Source organism: Arvicanthis niloticus, chromosome 24 (assembly GCF_011762505.2).
Source record: "Arvicanthis niloticus isolate mArvNil1 chromosome 24, mArvNil1.pat.X, whole genome shotgun sequence".
Classification (NCBI taxonomy): domain Eukaryota; kingdom Metazoa; phylum Chordata; class Mammalia; order Rodentia; family Muridae; genus Arvicanthis; species Arvicanthis niloticus.
Window position 1 is genome coordinate 38636446 of NC_133432.1, and position 16468 is coordinate 38652913.

At 44.9% G+C, this 16468-nt stretch overlaps 1 protein-coding gene across 4 annotated transcripts in view; it reads right to left on the minus strand.

Moving 5' to 3' along the window:
* Arhgef18 (Rho/Rac guanine nucleotide exchange factor 18) overlaps positions 1–16468 on the minus strand; it is a 108550-nt gene that overhangs the window by 79577 nt on the left and 12505 nt on the right. For all 4 annotated transcript variants that reach the window (XM_076923811.1, XM_076923812.1, XM_076923810.1 and 1 more), the window contains exon 2: positions 14767–14895. In XM_076923811.1, the coding sequence (XP_076779926.1) occupies positions 14767–14895 (129 nt within the window). The remainder of the gene's footprint in view (positions 1–14766; positions 14896–16468) is intronic.

The following is a 16468-nucleotide window of genomic DNA, read 5'->3' on the forward strand; positions in this document are numbered from 1 at the left end:
AATCAAAAATAACCATTGCAGGTACCATCCACCTTGGTTTTTGAGACAAGGTCTGTCAGAGGCCTGAAACACACCCATGTGTCCGTGTTGGTTGGCCAGTGGGCCACAGGGATCTGTCTGTCTCTCTTCCCCCAACACTGGGGTTGATTACCAGCTTGTGCTGCAACTCCAGGCTGTTCCATTTTATGCAGGTTCCTGGTATACGAACTCAAGTCCTCATGCTTGCATAGCAACAACGTTGCCAACTGAGCCATTCCGGCCACCCAGATTACATTCTGTTTATTTGTCTTTGGGCTATTGTGAGTCACTGTTGAGGATGTATCATGCAGGTATCTATTCGTGATCTGCTTTCTGTGTTTTCGTTTGCTTTGTTTCCCAGACAGGGCTCTGCTGGACTGCTCTGGGTGATGGGAACTCACTAGCCTCAGACTTGCAAACCTCCTGCCTCCTGGCTCCCGTGCTGGGATTACAGACATGCAACATCACAACCGGCCCCACTTTCAATTCTTTTTCTCATTTTTTTTTTTTTTACATTTATTTATTTGTTTCTACATCAAAGAACAACTTGTAAGAGTCTGCTCTCTCCTTCTACCATGTGAGTCCTGGAAGTGGAATTCAGGTCGTCAGGGTTTGATGGCAAGCTCCCTTACCTACTGAGCCATCTTGCTGGTCTTCCTTTCAGTTCTTTTATGTATATACCCAGAAGCAAAATTGCTACTTCTTATAGTGTTTCTCTGTTTGAGTTTTAAGGGGTGAGTCGTGCACTCTATTACCAAGCTAGCAATGTGTGTGCATGTGCGTGTGTGTATTTGGTGACACAGGGTCTCTCACTGATCCTAGAGCTCATGGTTTGGCTGGCTGAGCAGTAAGCCCTGTGATTTCCCTCTTTGTACTCTCACCCCAAAGGCTGGAGTTATATACCGCCATGCCTGATTTTTGTATGTGAATCCTGAGGATCTGAGCTCTGGTCTTTGTGCAGAAAGTGCTTTAAAACTGAGCCGTCTCCCTGGCCCACTCTTCCTCCCTCTGCTCTTAAATACCATATCTAGGTTTCATTCAGCCTCTTTCTAAAAGATCACAGAGTGGATGTGGCTGGACCAGCGTGACCCTGCCCTTGCTCTCCTAAGGCTTTGCTTGCAGCCTTGTCTCATGATCCTGTCTATCCTCTGGATTGCTCCATTCCTGTTCCTGATGCATGGACAACCTCTTGTGGACTCCCATCTCTCACCGTTGCTTCCCCACAAGGTTTCCTTGTATCTCTGCTTTTCATCTTCCCATAAATATAAACACGTCAGGATGGGCTCTGGGCTGGTGCTGGGCTCCCTCCTTTTCCAGTGTCTGGCCTCTCTCATCTGAGGCAGAGGTGGGAGCCAGGCCAGAGCTTGGGAGGAGGGTTCTGGGAAACTAAAGCACAGCCTGTCCCAGCTCTCTAGCCAGCAGGCACACGGGAAGGAGGGAAAGCCCTGACTCTCCTTTGTCTGGAAGCTTGAACACTTTTTCAGACTCATTTCCCTGGGTGAGAAAAGAGGGAGCCCTTTTGCTGAGGGCCTTCCCAGAGAGCTAGGTAAACACTGTCCCAGGCCTGACATTCTGCAATTAAGGATCTAAGAAAGCTCTGCTCCTGCTCCACAGACTCAGGGAGCCTTGGGTTGGCCCCTACCCCCACTAAATTCTGCTGAGTTCAAAGTAGAGGCAAAACATTCCAAGCTTCCCCTTGGACTACCACATGCAGGCTCATATTGTACACGGATACACTTTATTTATTGTGGTGCTGTGAGCAGGGGAGAGCCAAACCCTTGAGCATGCCAGGCAAATCTTCTCTGACTGAGCCACAGCCCGCAGCCCCTCATGGGGAACTCTAGGGAGTGACCCTGCCTCTGAGAAACACCTCCAGTTCTTGGGTGTTGTTTGAAGACAGGCTTTACTCTGTGGCACAGACTAGCCTCAGACTTGAGATTCTCCTGTCTGTATTTCCCAAATCTATTTATTTTAAAATAAAATAGGCTTTTATTTTTAAAAATATAAATAGTTACTTATTTACTTAGCTCTTAGAAAGAGATAGCTCACTGAAGCAACTTCAACTATATTGTGCCTCTGTTCCCATTTTGCCACGCAACGAAGTGTCTTAGTTTCAAACACACAGCCATCAAGGCAGAAGATTTGTAACCCCAAAGTCTCCAGGCTCCAAAACCAGTTGAGCCCTGACATGATAATGCAAGTGGAACATTCCACGAGTGACAGATGACAATCAAAATGCAGTGGTCGGGCACCAGAAAAAGGATTCAGCAGGTCAAAAAAGCATTTGCTTCCGTAGCCCGACGGCATGAGTTCAATCCCTGAGAACCACAAGTGCAGCGGCACTGGAGCAAAATAAATAAAAAAATACCGTGAAAAAAAAATTAAAAAACAAAACAGGCTAGAGAGGCGTCTTGGCAGTGAAAAGCAAGCATTGCTGCTGTAGAGGGTGATTCTGTTCCCATCACCCATGAGGCACTGGAACACAACTGCATATAATGTATGATACTCAGGGACTTCACTCCAGGTGATCTGTTGCCCCCTGCTGGCCTCTGTGGTTACTACACTCATGTGCACAAACCTCTACACAAACAGGCTTAATTTAAATGTACCCCTCCCCCCCATACACACACAACACACACACACAAATACAGAGATAAAGAGTAGCATATGAAATACCTTAAGGTCATGGGTATTAAGTATACATGAAACACCAGTGATTCCAACGTTTAGACAGGGTTTCATCCCCAAATTACCTTATTAGGTTTACACAAATATTTCCAACCTGGAAAAGTCCAAAATCTGTGGGCTGGGGAGATAACCCGGTAGGTAAAGTGCTCTCCCAACAAGGATGAAAACCTAATTTGATTCCCAAAACCCACATAAAAGTCAAGATGTAGTGACTCCCTTCTGTAACCTCATCGCCTGGGGAGGGCAGGGAGAAGAGAATTTCTAGGGAGCCATTAAGCTCCCCAAATGCATGAGTTTCAGCGTCAGTAACAGACCCTGTCTCAAAACATAAGATGGAGGAAATTGAGAAATATTCTCAACTTTGACCTCTGGCATGGAGGCACCTCCACACAAACCCCATACATATTTATTAAATCTAAAAACCAAGCCAGGTGTGCTGGCTTATATGAGACTATGTATCAACAAAACCACACATATACACGAAAGTTCTGCCTGGTGGTACATTCCTAGAATCTCAGCACTGGAGAGGTGCAGGAAGATTAGTATTTCAAGGTCACCTTTGGTTAGTTAGTGAGTTTGAGACCAGCCTGGGCTACAGGAGACCCTGCCTTATAGAAACAAGTACACAGGAAAGAACAGAGTTCAGACTCTCAGAATCCATCTGAAAGCAGGGTAGGTGGGTGGGGCAGCCCCGTTATAATCCCAGTGTATAGGAAGCAGAGACAGGAAATCCCCAGAGCAAGATGGCTAGCTCCAGGTTCAGTGAGATATCCTGCCTCAACGTATAAGGTTATGAATGATTGAGGAAGACACCCACCATCAAACTTGGACTTACATCTGTAAACACACACCAACACACACACACACCCCAACACACACCCCAACACAGACACCCCAGTACATATATGTCACACACACACACACACACACACACACACACACACACACGACGAACAAATAAAGAAAACTAAACCTAACCATTTTTAGGTAGGGGCACTTAATTGTTTTGTTTTGGTGCTGGGGATCGAATGCAGTGTGGCCTGCTAGTGCACACTCGACCACTGACCTACATCCCATTACTCATTTTACCTTTCGGTTCTTTTAAGATAGGTGCGTACATTTCAGCAGATGTGCAGCTTGTCTTCATGTGGGTCCCCTCACACTTGGAACGGACGCTGTCTCTGACTCTGTTGCTTGCTATTGGCTTCCCTCTCCTAACTGGACTGCCTGGTTGAGCCTCAGTGGGAGAGGATGTGCTTAGTTCTGCTGGGAGTAGATGTCTTAGGTCAGGGTGGTACCCAAGGGAGGCTCCCATTCTCTGAGGGGAAGAGGAAGGCATAGCGGGGTGAGGGATTTGTAAGGGTGGGACTGGAAGGAGAGGAGGAAGCGGGGCTATGATTGGGATGTAAAGTGAATAAATAAATAATTGAAAAAAAGATATGTGTCTGATGATTAGTTTTTTTTAACATGACTTTTTCATTTCTGATGCTTTCTGTGTGTGGGTATTTATTTATTTGTTTATTTATTTATTTGTTTTATGTATTCACTTTACATCCTACTCACTGCCCCCTCCTGGTCATCCCCTCCCTCAATCCTTCCCCTTACCTCTCCCCTTCTCCTCTGAGCAGGTGGAGTCTCCCTAGGTCTCCCCCAACCCTGGCACATCAAATCTCTGCAGGGCTAGGTACATCCTTTCCCACTGAGGTCAGACAAGGCAGCCTAGCTAGATTAACATATCCCACAGATAGGGAAAAGCTTTTGTGAGCTTCAGTGAGGAATTGGGTTTGCCTGTGGGCATGTCAGTGGGGATTGTCTTAAGTTAATTGACTGAGAAGACCCAGCTCCCTCTGGGTGGCACTGTTTTCTAGGCAGAGTGGATAAACTAAAATGAAGATAAAGAGGAAACCAAATGTCCCAGTTAGTTTTTATTGTCAATTTGACAAAACCTAGAGTCACCTAAGAAGAGGGAGCTTCAACTGAGGGATTGCCCAGATCAGATTGGTCTGCAGTCATACTTGTGAGAGATGGTCTTCATTGATGATGGGTATGGGAGGGCCCAGCCCACTGTGAGTAGCACCATCCCTAGGCACATGGGCCTGATTTATGCAAGCAAGCGAGCTGAGCACGAGACAGAAAGCAAGCCAGTAAACAGCATCCTCCATAGTCTCTGTTTCAGCTCCTGCCTGAGTTTCTGCATTTTCTTCCTTCATTGATGAGAAGTACCCTGGAATTATAAGATGGAATAAGTGCTCTCCTCCCCAAACTGTTCTTGGTCATGGTGTTTTTCACAGCAATAGAAACTGAACTGAAACAGTAAGCGAGCATGTGTGATCTTGACTGTGAGTATGATATGGTGAGGTGTTTGAAGTTCCTGCTTTGACTTCCCTGCAGTGATGGACTGTAACCCACAATTATAAACTAACACAATCCTCTTTCTATTCTACATGGCTTTTGGGAAGTTTTTTTTTTTTTTTTTCATTATAGCAGCAGAAATGAAACTAGAATATAGGGTCTCATACTAGTTTGGCTTTGAATTTATGATCCTCAGACACATGAGCAGCAGTGAAGTCAGGCCTGTGCCCCAGTCCCAGCAAAGGACACTGAACTTATCATAAAGCACATGACTTGAGAAGGGATGACTCATAGAAAGACTACAGTCAGTGCTCACATCAAATGCTGACTATTTATTTACTGAACCAAGCATCTCTCCCAGTGCTGGATGGAACCACGGGTCTTGAGTAGGCTTGGTAAGTGCTCTGTCATGGAGTTACACCCAACTTCCTACAAAGGCTTCTGTTAGTTTAACCTTGGACATGATCTTTTTGTTTTTTATTAAATTTTTTAACATTATATGTTATTTACTTGTGTGTGTGTGTGTGTGTGTATGTATGTATGTATATATGTATGTATGTATGTATATATAGACGTGTTGTGATACATGTGGAGACCAGAAGACTTGGTTCTGGTCTCCCAGTGGGAGTTGGTTTTCTCTTTCTACCATGTAAATCTTGGGAATAAAATTCTTATCCTTGGTTCCTTTTACCAAGTGAATAATCTTTTTGTTTTAGTGTGTGTGTGACATATGTGTACATGTGTGGCGGTTGGGGTGTGCTAATCTCCTCTGGCCTAGAGGAGGATGACAGAGCTGCATATGCCCTGGATTTAAACTTAGGTCTTCCTGCTTAAGCATCAAGTGTTCTCACTCACTGCACTGGAGATTGGTTCTAATGCTTTGAATTAATCCAACCCCACAAATCAGAAATCTGCATATCCAAATGCTGAAGGTCCGTGTCCCCAATTGGTTTTTGATTTATCAATAAAGAACCAATGGTTGTGCAGGTAGACTGAGGAGGGACCTTTAGATTTGCATAGACTAGAAACTGGGAGAGAGGAAGGGTGGGGGAATGCTGTCTCAGAGGGAGACGGACCAGATTTAGAGCTGCAAAAGAAAATTTATCCAAAATGTAGGTGAAAAGGGAAAGCATACCTATGGGGGCTGCCCAGAAGGTAACAGGGCAGCAAAGATAAAACACAGATTTAGAAGGTGTTGAGCCAGGAATACCAGAGAGAAATGTATGCTAGCCAGGCAAGGATTAGAACTGCCCAGCCTTTGAGCTAGTCAAGGCATATTTAAAATTAACTGGACAGCTCTTGGGCAGTGTGTGCATGTGACCCACTGGGAGCACAAAATGGTTTAGCTAAATTCACCGCTATACACTACTATCTCTCTGGGCCCAACCATGGAGAAATCATAAGCTTCTCAGAGCCTCAGTGCTAAATGTGCACACTGTGGCCACCTCACATAATTACTATGGTGGCAATATGGTGGGGGGATATTTGGGAATGCAAAGACTTGCACATTGCAAATCCTCACTCTGTGTTAGAAAATATGGCTGTTTCTACATTTCACGTTTTAATTTAATTAAAATAATTTTTGTTTAAAAAATTTAAAAAATATTTTATGTGTATGGATATTTTGTCTTGTGCAGGTAGAGGCCAGCAGAGGGCATATAATCACATGGAACTGGAGTTATAGATGGTTGTTAGTCACCATGCCATGTGGGTCCTTGGAATTGAACTTGTGTATTTTGGAAGAGCAGCCTTAACCACTGAGACATTTCTTCAGCTCCTTGGTTTTTTATTTTTTTGAGACAAGAGCTCACTATATAGCCTAGGGTGGCCTTAACTCTTTGTCCCTCCTACTTCAACATCCCAAGTGCCAGGATTAAGAGGCAAATGCCACCATTCTCAGTTCTACTTCAGGTATTAAAACCCCTTATTTATCTGTCAGTAAGAGACTCTGTCTCAAAGAATAAGGTGTTTGGCTCCTATGACAGCTAAGGTTGTCTTCTGGTCTTCACATGCATGTACACCTTCACACACACACACACACACACACACACACACACACACACAGAGAGAGAGAGAGAGAGAGAGAGAGAGAGAGAGAGAGAGAGAGAATGTAAAAGGAAGAAAGGCTATTCTAGTCGCAGAGAAAAGATGGTTTGGAAGGGGCTCAGATAAAAGCAGACAGGGCCAGAAAGACACTGGCAGCAGAAATATCACCAGGCAGTAATTACCTGTCAGTATCATTGTGATGCCCTTCTTAGAACCTCGGGTTACAGCTGAAGACCCAGGAAGCGATATGTGCTTTTCTGAGTTCAGTGTTTATGGTACTAGGTATCTGATGTGAGAGAAGGGGGTAAGAAAAACATCCAGGTCTCTGACTTTGAGGACTGATTATATGATCAAGATAATGATGGTGGGCTGAGAAGATGGCTTATGGGTAAGAGCACTTGCTGATCAAGCATCAGGACCTGAGTTCAAATCCCTAGCACACATGTAAAAAGCTATGCAGGGCATTGGGTATATCTGCAATCCCCGTGCTTTGGGGATGGAGGAAGGAGGATTTGTGAGGCTTGCAGGCTGCCAGCTTAGCTGTGGGTTCAGTAAGAGACCCTGTCTTGAGGAAACAAAGCAGAGAATATAGAACAGAACATGAAATGTCCTCCTTTGGCATCCACATGCATACATGCACGTATACATACATACATCTGACTTCTTTATGTACCCATCCAGACATGCATGTATACCATATACATTCCACAGATATACATCACACACCACACACCACACACCACACACACAGGCTAGCTGGGAACTCAGAGATCTGCCTGTCTCTGCCTCCAGAGAACTGGGACAAAATGTGTGTGTGTGTGTGTGTGTGTGTGTGTGTGTGTGTGTGTGTGGTGTGAGTGAGTGTATTGTGGAGGACAAAAGAAAGCATTGGGTCCTCTGGGGTTGTGGTTACAGGCCACTGGGGACTGCAGAAGATGAGTGCTAGAAGTGAATTTAAGTTCCCTGCAGAAGCAGGAAGATCTCTTAACCATTAAGTCATCTCTCCAGCCCCATCAGTTAACTGAATTGAGACAGTTCCTCCACAGACATGCTCACAGTCAACCAGGTACAGGCACTTGCATTGAGATTCTTCCAAGGAGATTCTAGGTTGGGTCGAGTTGGCCATTACAGCTGGCCCTCCCACAGGTCCTCTTCTTAGTTTAATAGACTGTCAAATGCCACTGTGATAGGTAGTATTAACTATCAACTTGACGGTTTAGAATCATCTGAGAGGCGGGTCTCTGAAAATGCCTGTGAGGAGTCATCATTTTTTGTTTTTGTTTTTTTTTTTAAATGAATTTTTATTGTGTAAGGATTTCTTACATGTTGATGATGTCTTTTGATCAAGTCCACTCCCCATTCCCTTCCCCCCAATTCTTCCCCTCTCTCCACCATTCCCTCTCTCTTCCAACTTAATGTGCTCCTCTCCCCGCCACACTGAGTCTTCTTACTACTGTTGTCAACTGAAAAAATAAACTGACTGTCCTCTCCTCCAGGGCCATCAGCTGTGAATAGCTCCTCAGCTAGGTGTGGGACTTTGTGAGTCCTCCACAATTTATACTGGGATTTTGCCTGGCTTCATCTTGTGTGGGTCTTGTGCTACTGTGAGCTCATGTGTGCAATAACCCTGACATGTTAGGCGGATACTGCTTTGTTGTAGGTATTCACTACTTCTGGTCCTTACAACCTTTCTGTTCCCCTTTCTGAGGCTGTCCCTGAGCCTCAGAGGGGGTGAGTATGATACGGATGGATTATTGTGGTCGGGTTACTTGAGATTTAGATGGGAGGACCCATCTTAATTGTGAATGGGACTGTTCCCAGATTCTGGACTGTACAGCTGGAGAGGGGGTAAGCACTAGCCCCTGTTTCTCCCTATATCTGAGTGCAGCTGCTTCAAGCTTCTGCTATCCCGACCGCCCTGCCATTATGGAATGTGGTCTTGAACTGTGAGCCAAAATAAATCTTCTCTTTCTTAAGTTGTTTTTGTTAAACGATTTCATCATAGCAAGAGGAAATGAAGCTGAGACGAGCACCCAGGTGCCCGGTACTAGTGGAAGAAGTACTACCAGCTATTGGTCCTATGGCTGAGTTACGTCCTTCTATAAAAACCCACATATATTGACAGCTGAGATGGTGACAAACAGCCTTAGATCCACTGTGGCTTAGATTTGGTTAATCTCCACAGAGATCATCTATTAGAAACTTGGTCCCCAGGGTGGCACTACTGGGCAGTGGTTGAGCCTTTAATAAGTAAGGCCTGTGCCAAACACTAAGGAGGAAGAGCCAGGCAGACATGTAGACAAGTCTGGCCTAGTCTACATAGTGAGTGCCAATCCAGCCAAGGGTCCACAGTGAAATCCTGCCTTAAGAAAGAAAAAAGAAGTGCCTTACTTAGTGGTGGTCATTGGGATATTTGGGATTGTACCTTAGGAAGGGACCATGGATCTCCAGGCTTTCTGGCTCCGTGTGTGTGTGTGTGTGTGTGTGTGTGTGTGTGTGTGTGTGTGTGTAGATGCATGTATGTGTGTAAAGAGGTAGGTGCATCTGCATCTGAGTGTGAAGGTGCCGGTGCATATATGTGTATAAGGGTGTAGGTGCATCTGTGTGTGAAGATGTAGGTGCATGGATGTATAAGGGTGTAAGTACATGTGTAAACATGTGTATGTGGAAGCCAGGACTGTGGTGCAGTGGACCATGCCACCAGACAGAAAACTTGGCAAGGTCTAGCAGATTCAGAAACCCATGTAATTCTCATATTTGAGAACCATAGGTGTTTAATCTACTCCTGACCAGGTTCCTGTCCCAGAACACGTGACCACAACATCCCATGGAGAAGACTGTGACAATGAATCATGTAGGAGCAATACTTGAAGGCCCTCCACATGCAGATGAGCCATCCCTAGCATCTCGGATCAAGCCCATAGAAAGCATCTGCTTTTAGACCCTAACCTATCCTAAAGTGTATACAAGACCCTCTCCACAGGGAATAAAGTGCGCGCATTATTTCATCAAAGACAGTCTGAGGGTGTCTGTATTATAGATCTGTAACACCTTGGGGAAGAGAATCCTCTCCCAAAGCTTTTGTTGCTGGAAGCTGCTTGAGCCTAAGGCAGTTTTGACTCTTAGCCACGGCCCCTGTGCCCAATTGGCTGTTGTGGCAATAGCTCCTGGCAGCCTGCCTTGCTCTAGCTCCCCCTTCCCCTTGGAGAGCCACAACTCTTTGGCTGCTCTGGCCCCACAGGGAGATCCCTGTTGATAGAACCCAGAATGCAGACCACCAGAAGAGAACAACCTGGGATTCAGAACCTCAGAATCTTCACTTTGGTTATTTTGAGGTAATGTCTTTTACTGGACAGAGCACAACAAGTTAGCCTAGGCTAGCCAAGGAGACTCAAGATCCACTATCTCTACCTCACTAAAGTTCCAATGCTAGGATAGTCTCACCTCACCCCTCTGTGTCATGGTTATGGCCCATGTGTTAAGGTCAGAGGGCAACATGTGGGAGTCTAATCTCTCCTTCCACTTTGTAGGTCCTAGGGATTGAACCCTGGTCATTGGGTTGGTGGTAAGAGCCTTTATTTTCACATAAATTAATTGTGTGTGTGTGTAAGTTTGCCATAGCACATGTGTAGAGATCAGAGGACAACTTACAGGAGTCAGTTCTCTCCTACTATGTGGTTCCTGGGGATCAAACTCAGGTCATCAGACTTGGCAGAAAGCACCTTTATCCACTGAACTGTCACTGGCTCAGACCCTTCCTTCCTTCCTTCCTTCCTTCCTTCCTTCCTTCCTTCCTTCTTGTCTGTAGTTAATGTGGGTCTGGTGAATCAAACTCATGCTTACAAGGCAAGTACTTTACTGACTGTGACATACTACAGCTTCTCTGGTTTCCTATTTTGAGATACAAGTTTTCCTTCCCACACAAGTCTTGATATGATTGATGTTACAACTTGCTATAGTTTAAATGTGAGTATTATCTGGCAGAAGTCTGGGTGCTAACAGCTTGATCTTCATGGTGATGCTATACAGGGGTGGAAGTTTTAATAGCAGGGATTGATGGGAGGTCTTTAGGTCATTGTGGGGATGCTCTAAGAAGGGACTGTGGGGCCTCACCTCAGATTCTCTTTCTGTTTTCAGCTCATTCATGAGTCTAGTGGTTGTTTACACTCCTAGCAATGGGACTTCTGGATCTTGGATTAAAACCTCTAGAACCATGAGCCAAAATAAATAGTTTCTGTTAATAAGTGTGTCTACCTCAGGTATCTCATCATAGTGATGGGAAGCTAATAAAAAACCTTACCAATGAGTCACATGAACTCAGATTTTTTTTTTTGGCTAGGAACTATTATACATAAATACATGCACACACACACATATTCAATTTGTATTAGTTCTTTGGAAATTTTACAATAATCATATTTATCCCCTTCTTCAACTCTTTTCAGATCTACCTCCCTTCCCTGCCCATCTGAGTTGGTATCTTTTCACCAAGCAGAGGAGGTCTAGAGTGAGTCAACTGTTGACAAAGGCAACACTGACAAAGGCAACAATGACAAAGGCAACAATGACAAAAGCAACACTGACAAAGGCAACAGTGACAAGAAGAAATAGTGACAAAAGGAACAATGACAAAGGCAACACTGACAAAGACAACACTGACAAAGGCAACAGTGACAAAGGCAACACTGATAAAGGCAACAGTGACAAAGGCAACACTGACAATGGTAACACTGACAAAGGCAACAGTGACAAAGGCAACAGTGATAAAGGCAACAGTGACAAAGGCAACAGTGAAACAGGCAACAATGAAAAAGAGAACACTGACAAAGGCAACAGAGAGGAAGGCAACAGTGATAAAGGCAACAGTGACAAAGGCAACAGTGACAAAGGCAACATTGATAAAGGCAACACTGACAAAGGCAACACTGACAAAGGCAACAGAGAGGAAAGCAACAGTGATAAAGGCAACAGTGATAAAGGCAACAGTGACAAAGGCAACAGTGACAAAGGCAACACTGATAAAGGCAACACTGACAAAGGCAACACTGACAAAGGCAACAGAGAGGAAAGCAACACTGACAAAGGCAACACTGACAAAGGCAACAGTGATAAAGGCAACAGTGACAAAGGCAACACTGACAAAGGCAACAGTGACAAAGGCAACACTGACAAAGGCAACATTGAGAAAGGCAACACTGAGAAAGGCAACAGAGAGGAAGGCAACAGTGATAAAGGCAACAGTGACAAAGGCAACAGTGACAAAGGCAACATTGATAAAGGCAACACTGACAAAGGCAACACTGACAAAGGCAACACTGACAAAGGCAACAGAGAGGAAGACAACAGTGACAAAGGCAACACTGATAAAGGCAACAGTGACAAAGGCAACACTGACAAAGGCAACACTGACAAAGGCAACAGAGAGGAAAGCAACACTGACAAAGGCAACAGTGACAAAGGCAACAGTGACAAAGGCAACACTGATAAAGGCAATAGTGACAAAGGCAACACTGATAAAGGCAACAGTGACAAAGGCAACACTGACAAAGGCAACACTGACAAAGGCAACACTGACAAAGGCAACACTGACAGAGGCAACACTGATAGAGGCAACAGTGACAAAGGCAACAGTGACAAAGGCAACAGTGACAAAGGCAACAGTGACAAAGGCAACATTGATAAAGGCAACACTGAGAAAGGCAACACTGACAAAGGCAACAGTGATAAAGGCAACAGTGATAAAGGCAACAGTGACAAAGGCAACATTGATAAAGGCAACACTGACAAAGGCAACACTGACAAAGGCAACACTGACAAAGGCAGCAGAGAGGAAAGCAACAGTGACAAAGGCAACAGTGACAAAGGCAACAGTGACAAAGGCAACATTGATAAAGGCAACACTGACAAAGGCAACACTGACAAAGGCAGCAGAGAGGAAAGCAACAGTGACAAAGGCAACAGTGACAAAGGCAAAAGTGACAAAAAGAACACTGACAAAGGAAACAGTGACAAAGGCAACACTGACAATGACAACACTGACAAAGGCAACAGTGACAAAGGCAACACTGACAAAGGCAACAGTGACAAAGGCAACACTGACAATGGCAACACTGACAAAGGCAACAGTGACAAAGGCAACAGTGACAAAGGCAACATTGATAAAGGCAACACTGACAAAGGCAACACTGACAAAGGCAGCAGAGAGGAAAGCAACAGTGACAAAGGCAACAGTGACAAAGGCAAAAGTGACAAAAAGAACACTGACAAAGGAAACAGTGACAAAGGCAACACTGACAAAGGCAACACTGACAATGGCAACACTGACAAAGGCAACACTGACAAAGGCAACAGTGACAAAGGCAACATTGATAAAGGCAACAGTGACAAAGGCAACACTGACAAAGGCAGCAGAGAGGAAAGCAACAGTGACAAAGGCAACAGTGACAAAGGCAAAAGTGACAAAAAGAACACTGACAAAGGCAACAGTGACAAAGGCAACAGTGACAAAGGCAACAGTGACAAAGGCAACAGTGACAAAGGCAACAGTGACAAAGGCAACAGTGACAAAGGCAACAGTGACAAAGGCAACACTGACAAAGGCAACACTGACAAAGGCAACACTGACAAAGGCAACACTGACAAAGAGAACACTGACAAAGGCAACAGTGACAAAGAGAACACTGACAAAGGAAACAGTGGCAAGACACCAGCTCTTCTGGTTCAGAGGGATGGCACAGCCTTTCTTGGAGGTGGGGGGGCGCTCAAGAGGAATATTAACAATCTGTGCAGAAAGTGTCCACCATAACATTCTCCCCTTGATACTTATGGCCTGAAGTCTGCCCCCCCCCCCCACCAGGGACTGCTCTTACTGAGATTAGCTAACTTTGTCTTCAACTGTATATAACTGTCTATAAACCCTGTCTCCTATGTATCTGTGTATATTAACCCTGCCCCCTTATCTAGCTGAATGCAATAACCCCATCTCTCTGTTCAACTCTATATAATAAACATGCTGAACTTGGAGATGGGTGCTGTGGTTTCTTCAGCCAAGAGTTCAGAACACTTGATCCCAACTTTTCTGCTCTCTACACTAGCTGGTGAGTTCTGAGGGAGTGAGAGATTCTGTCTCAGAAACCAGCATAGAAGACATCCAAGTAGTGCTAGCTGAGGTTGCCCTCTGCTTACATGCACACCCATACACATATGTACAGAGAAATGCGCTTTTTAAGAAATCTAAGAGTTTCCATTTATAGTGCACCTGAGTCGAGACTCAGGTATTTTGTTATATTAATGGGAAATGGACTAATATATCATCTCAGACAAACGCTATTAAAATTAAACTCCCTGGGGGATTCAACACTCACTATTTGTTGGTCTGTCCCTGTAGAGCTGGGATGGAATTGTATTCGTGATGACACTCCTTGGTGTCTTTCTTCTTAGGATTATCTTCGTATATATCTCACCCCTAACCAAGTGCTAGTTTTCTCGAAAAGAATGCTGGGAATTGTCATGAGGGCCATTGTTAAGACCCCAGTCCTAGCCAAGCCCAGGTGGGCTCTGTGAAATAATATCTCTCAAGCACCAAATAAACCACGGCACTAAACAAAGTATACTTGCTACCAGCATCGTCATCATCTCCTGCCCGACTCACCCACCTAATACCTGCCTGCTCATCCTCCATAGTTGAGAAGATATCTGGATTCTCAGGTTTCCTGGGTCCACGGCTACCCTTGGTGGTTGAGGCTGTCGCTCCAGAGTCCAAGGGCTGGGCATATGGCTTGGGCTCAGAGCCTGTACAGAAAGGAGAAATAAAGGGGTCAGGAATTCCTCCTGGACAGGGGGAGCTAGGACTTGACTCTGTACCTGTCACTGCTTGCCCTGGACAATGGCATGGTGGTTAATATTGATTGTCAACTTGACAGGATCTAGAATCAGCTGGAAGACAAGCTTCTAGGCATGCCTGTGAGGGCTGATCTGGATTAGGTCAACTGAGACAGAAAGACCTGCTCATTCTGGGTGGCACCATTCAAAGATGTGGCCCTGGACTAATACAAACTAGAAAGTGAGCCAAGCATCAGTGTTTATTGCCCTCTGATTCCTGAATGTAGTTGCAACATATCCAGCGGTCTCAAGCTCCTGCCAATTTGCTTTCTCCACCATGACGGATGGCATCCTTACTCACGTACCAGAATAAACCCTTACTTTCTTTTTTTAACATATAAAATAAAAGTGTTTATTTGGGGGCTTACAGTTCCAGAGGGTTAGAGTCTTTGACCATAATGGTGGGCAGGAAGCTGAGAGCTTACACCCTTAGCTACCAGCACAGGTAGAGGGGGACAGAGACAGAAAGAAAGACAGAGACAGAGAGAGACAGAGAGAGAGACACACACACAGAGAGAAACGGAGAGACACAGAAAAAGCAAACCCTTACTTTCTGAACATGCTTTTGTCAGGTATTTTATCACAGCAGTGAGACAAGTAGGCCAGACAAATGTGGATGGTGAGGAGGCACTCAGATGGAAAAAAAATTCTTTAAATGACCTTGAAGCCAACACAATACGTCTTTCCTAACCTTTGCCTGCGGCAGACATTTCTAGTTAACCACAGATGAAGCTCTTTTCTACTTAAAGCTACTCATTTCTAGGAACCTGAGTGGCTTCACGGTGACACTGGCTCTGGCAACAAGTTCTCATTTGACAGGTGGTGTCTGGATGGGCACCAATTCTAGTGTCAGAGACTGAGCCCCCATCCTAATGTCACATTCTGAGCCATAACCTTGGTGTTATATATACGCCATGCCTCACCCTCCTATAATAGGTTGAGCCCTAATCCTGGTGTCACAGACTGAGCCTTGTCTTGGTATAGTAATCCCTCATCCTGCTGTCACATACTGAACCATGACTTTGGTGTCACAGATGTGCCTTATGCTGCCATCATGAGTTGAGACCTGACCCTGGTATCACAGACTATATTATTTTCTTTTCCTGTCACTGTGATAAAATACTCTGACAAAGGCAACTTAAGGGAGAAAGGGTTTATTTGAGCTCACCGTTCAAGGTTCAGTCAAGGCAGCAGAAGCTAGAAGCAGAGAGCAATGAATGTTTGTTCTTAGCTTATGCTCTACGTTTATACAGTATAGTTCCCTAAGCCCAGGTGATAGTGCCACCCAGTTTGAGGCTGGGTCTTTCTACATTGATGAATCCAACCAAGATAATAACTCCCTCATAGGCTCGCCCAGAGACCCATTTCCCAGGTGCTTACAGATTCCGCCATGTTGATAATTAAGACTACCCAGCACACAGGTTGGGCCTCATCCAGGTGTCATAGGCTAAGCCATGGTCTTGGCATCATATACCATGGCTCA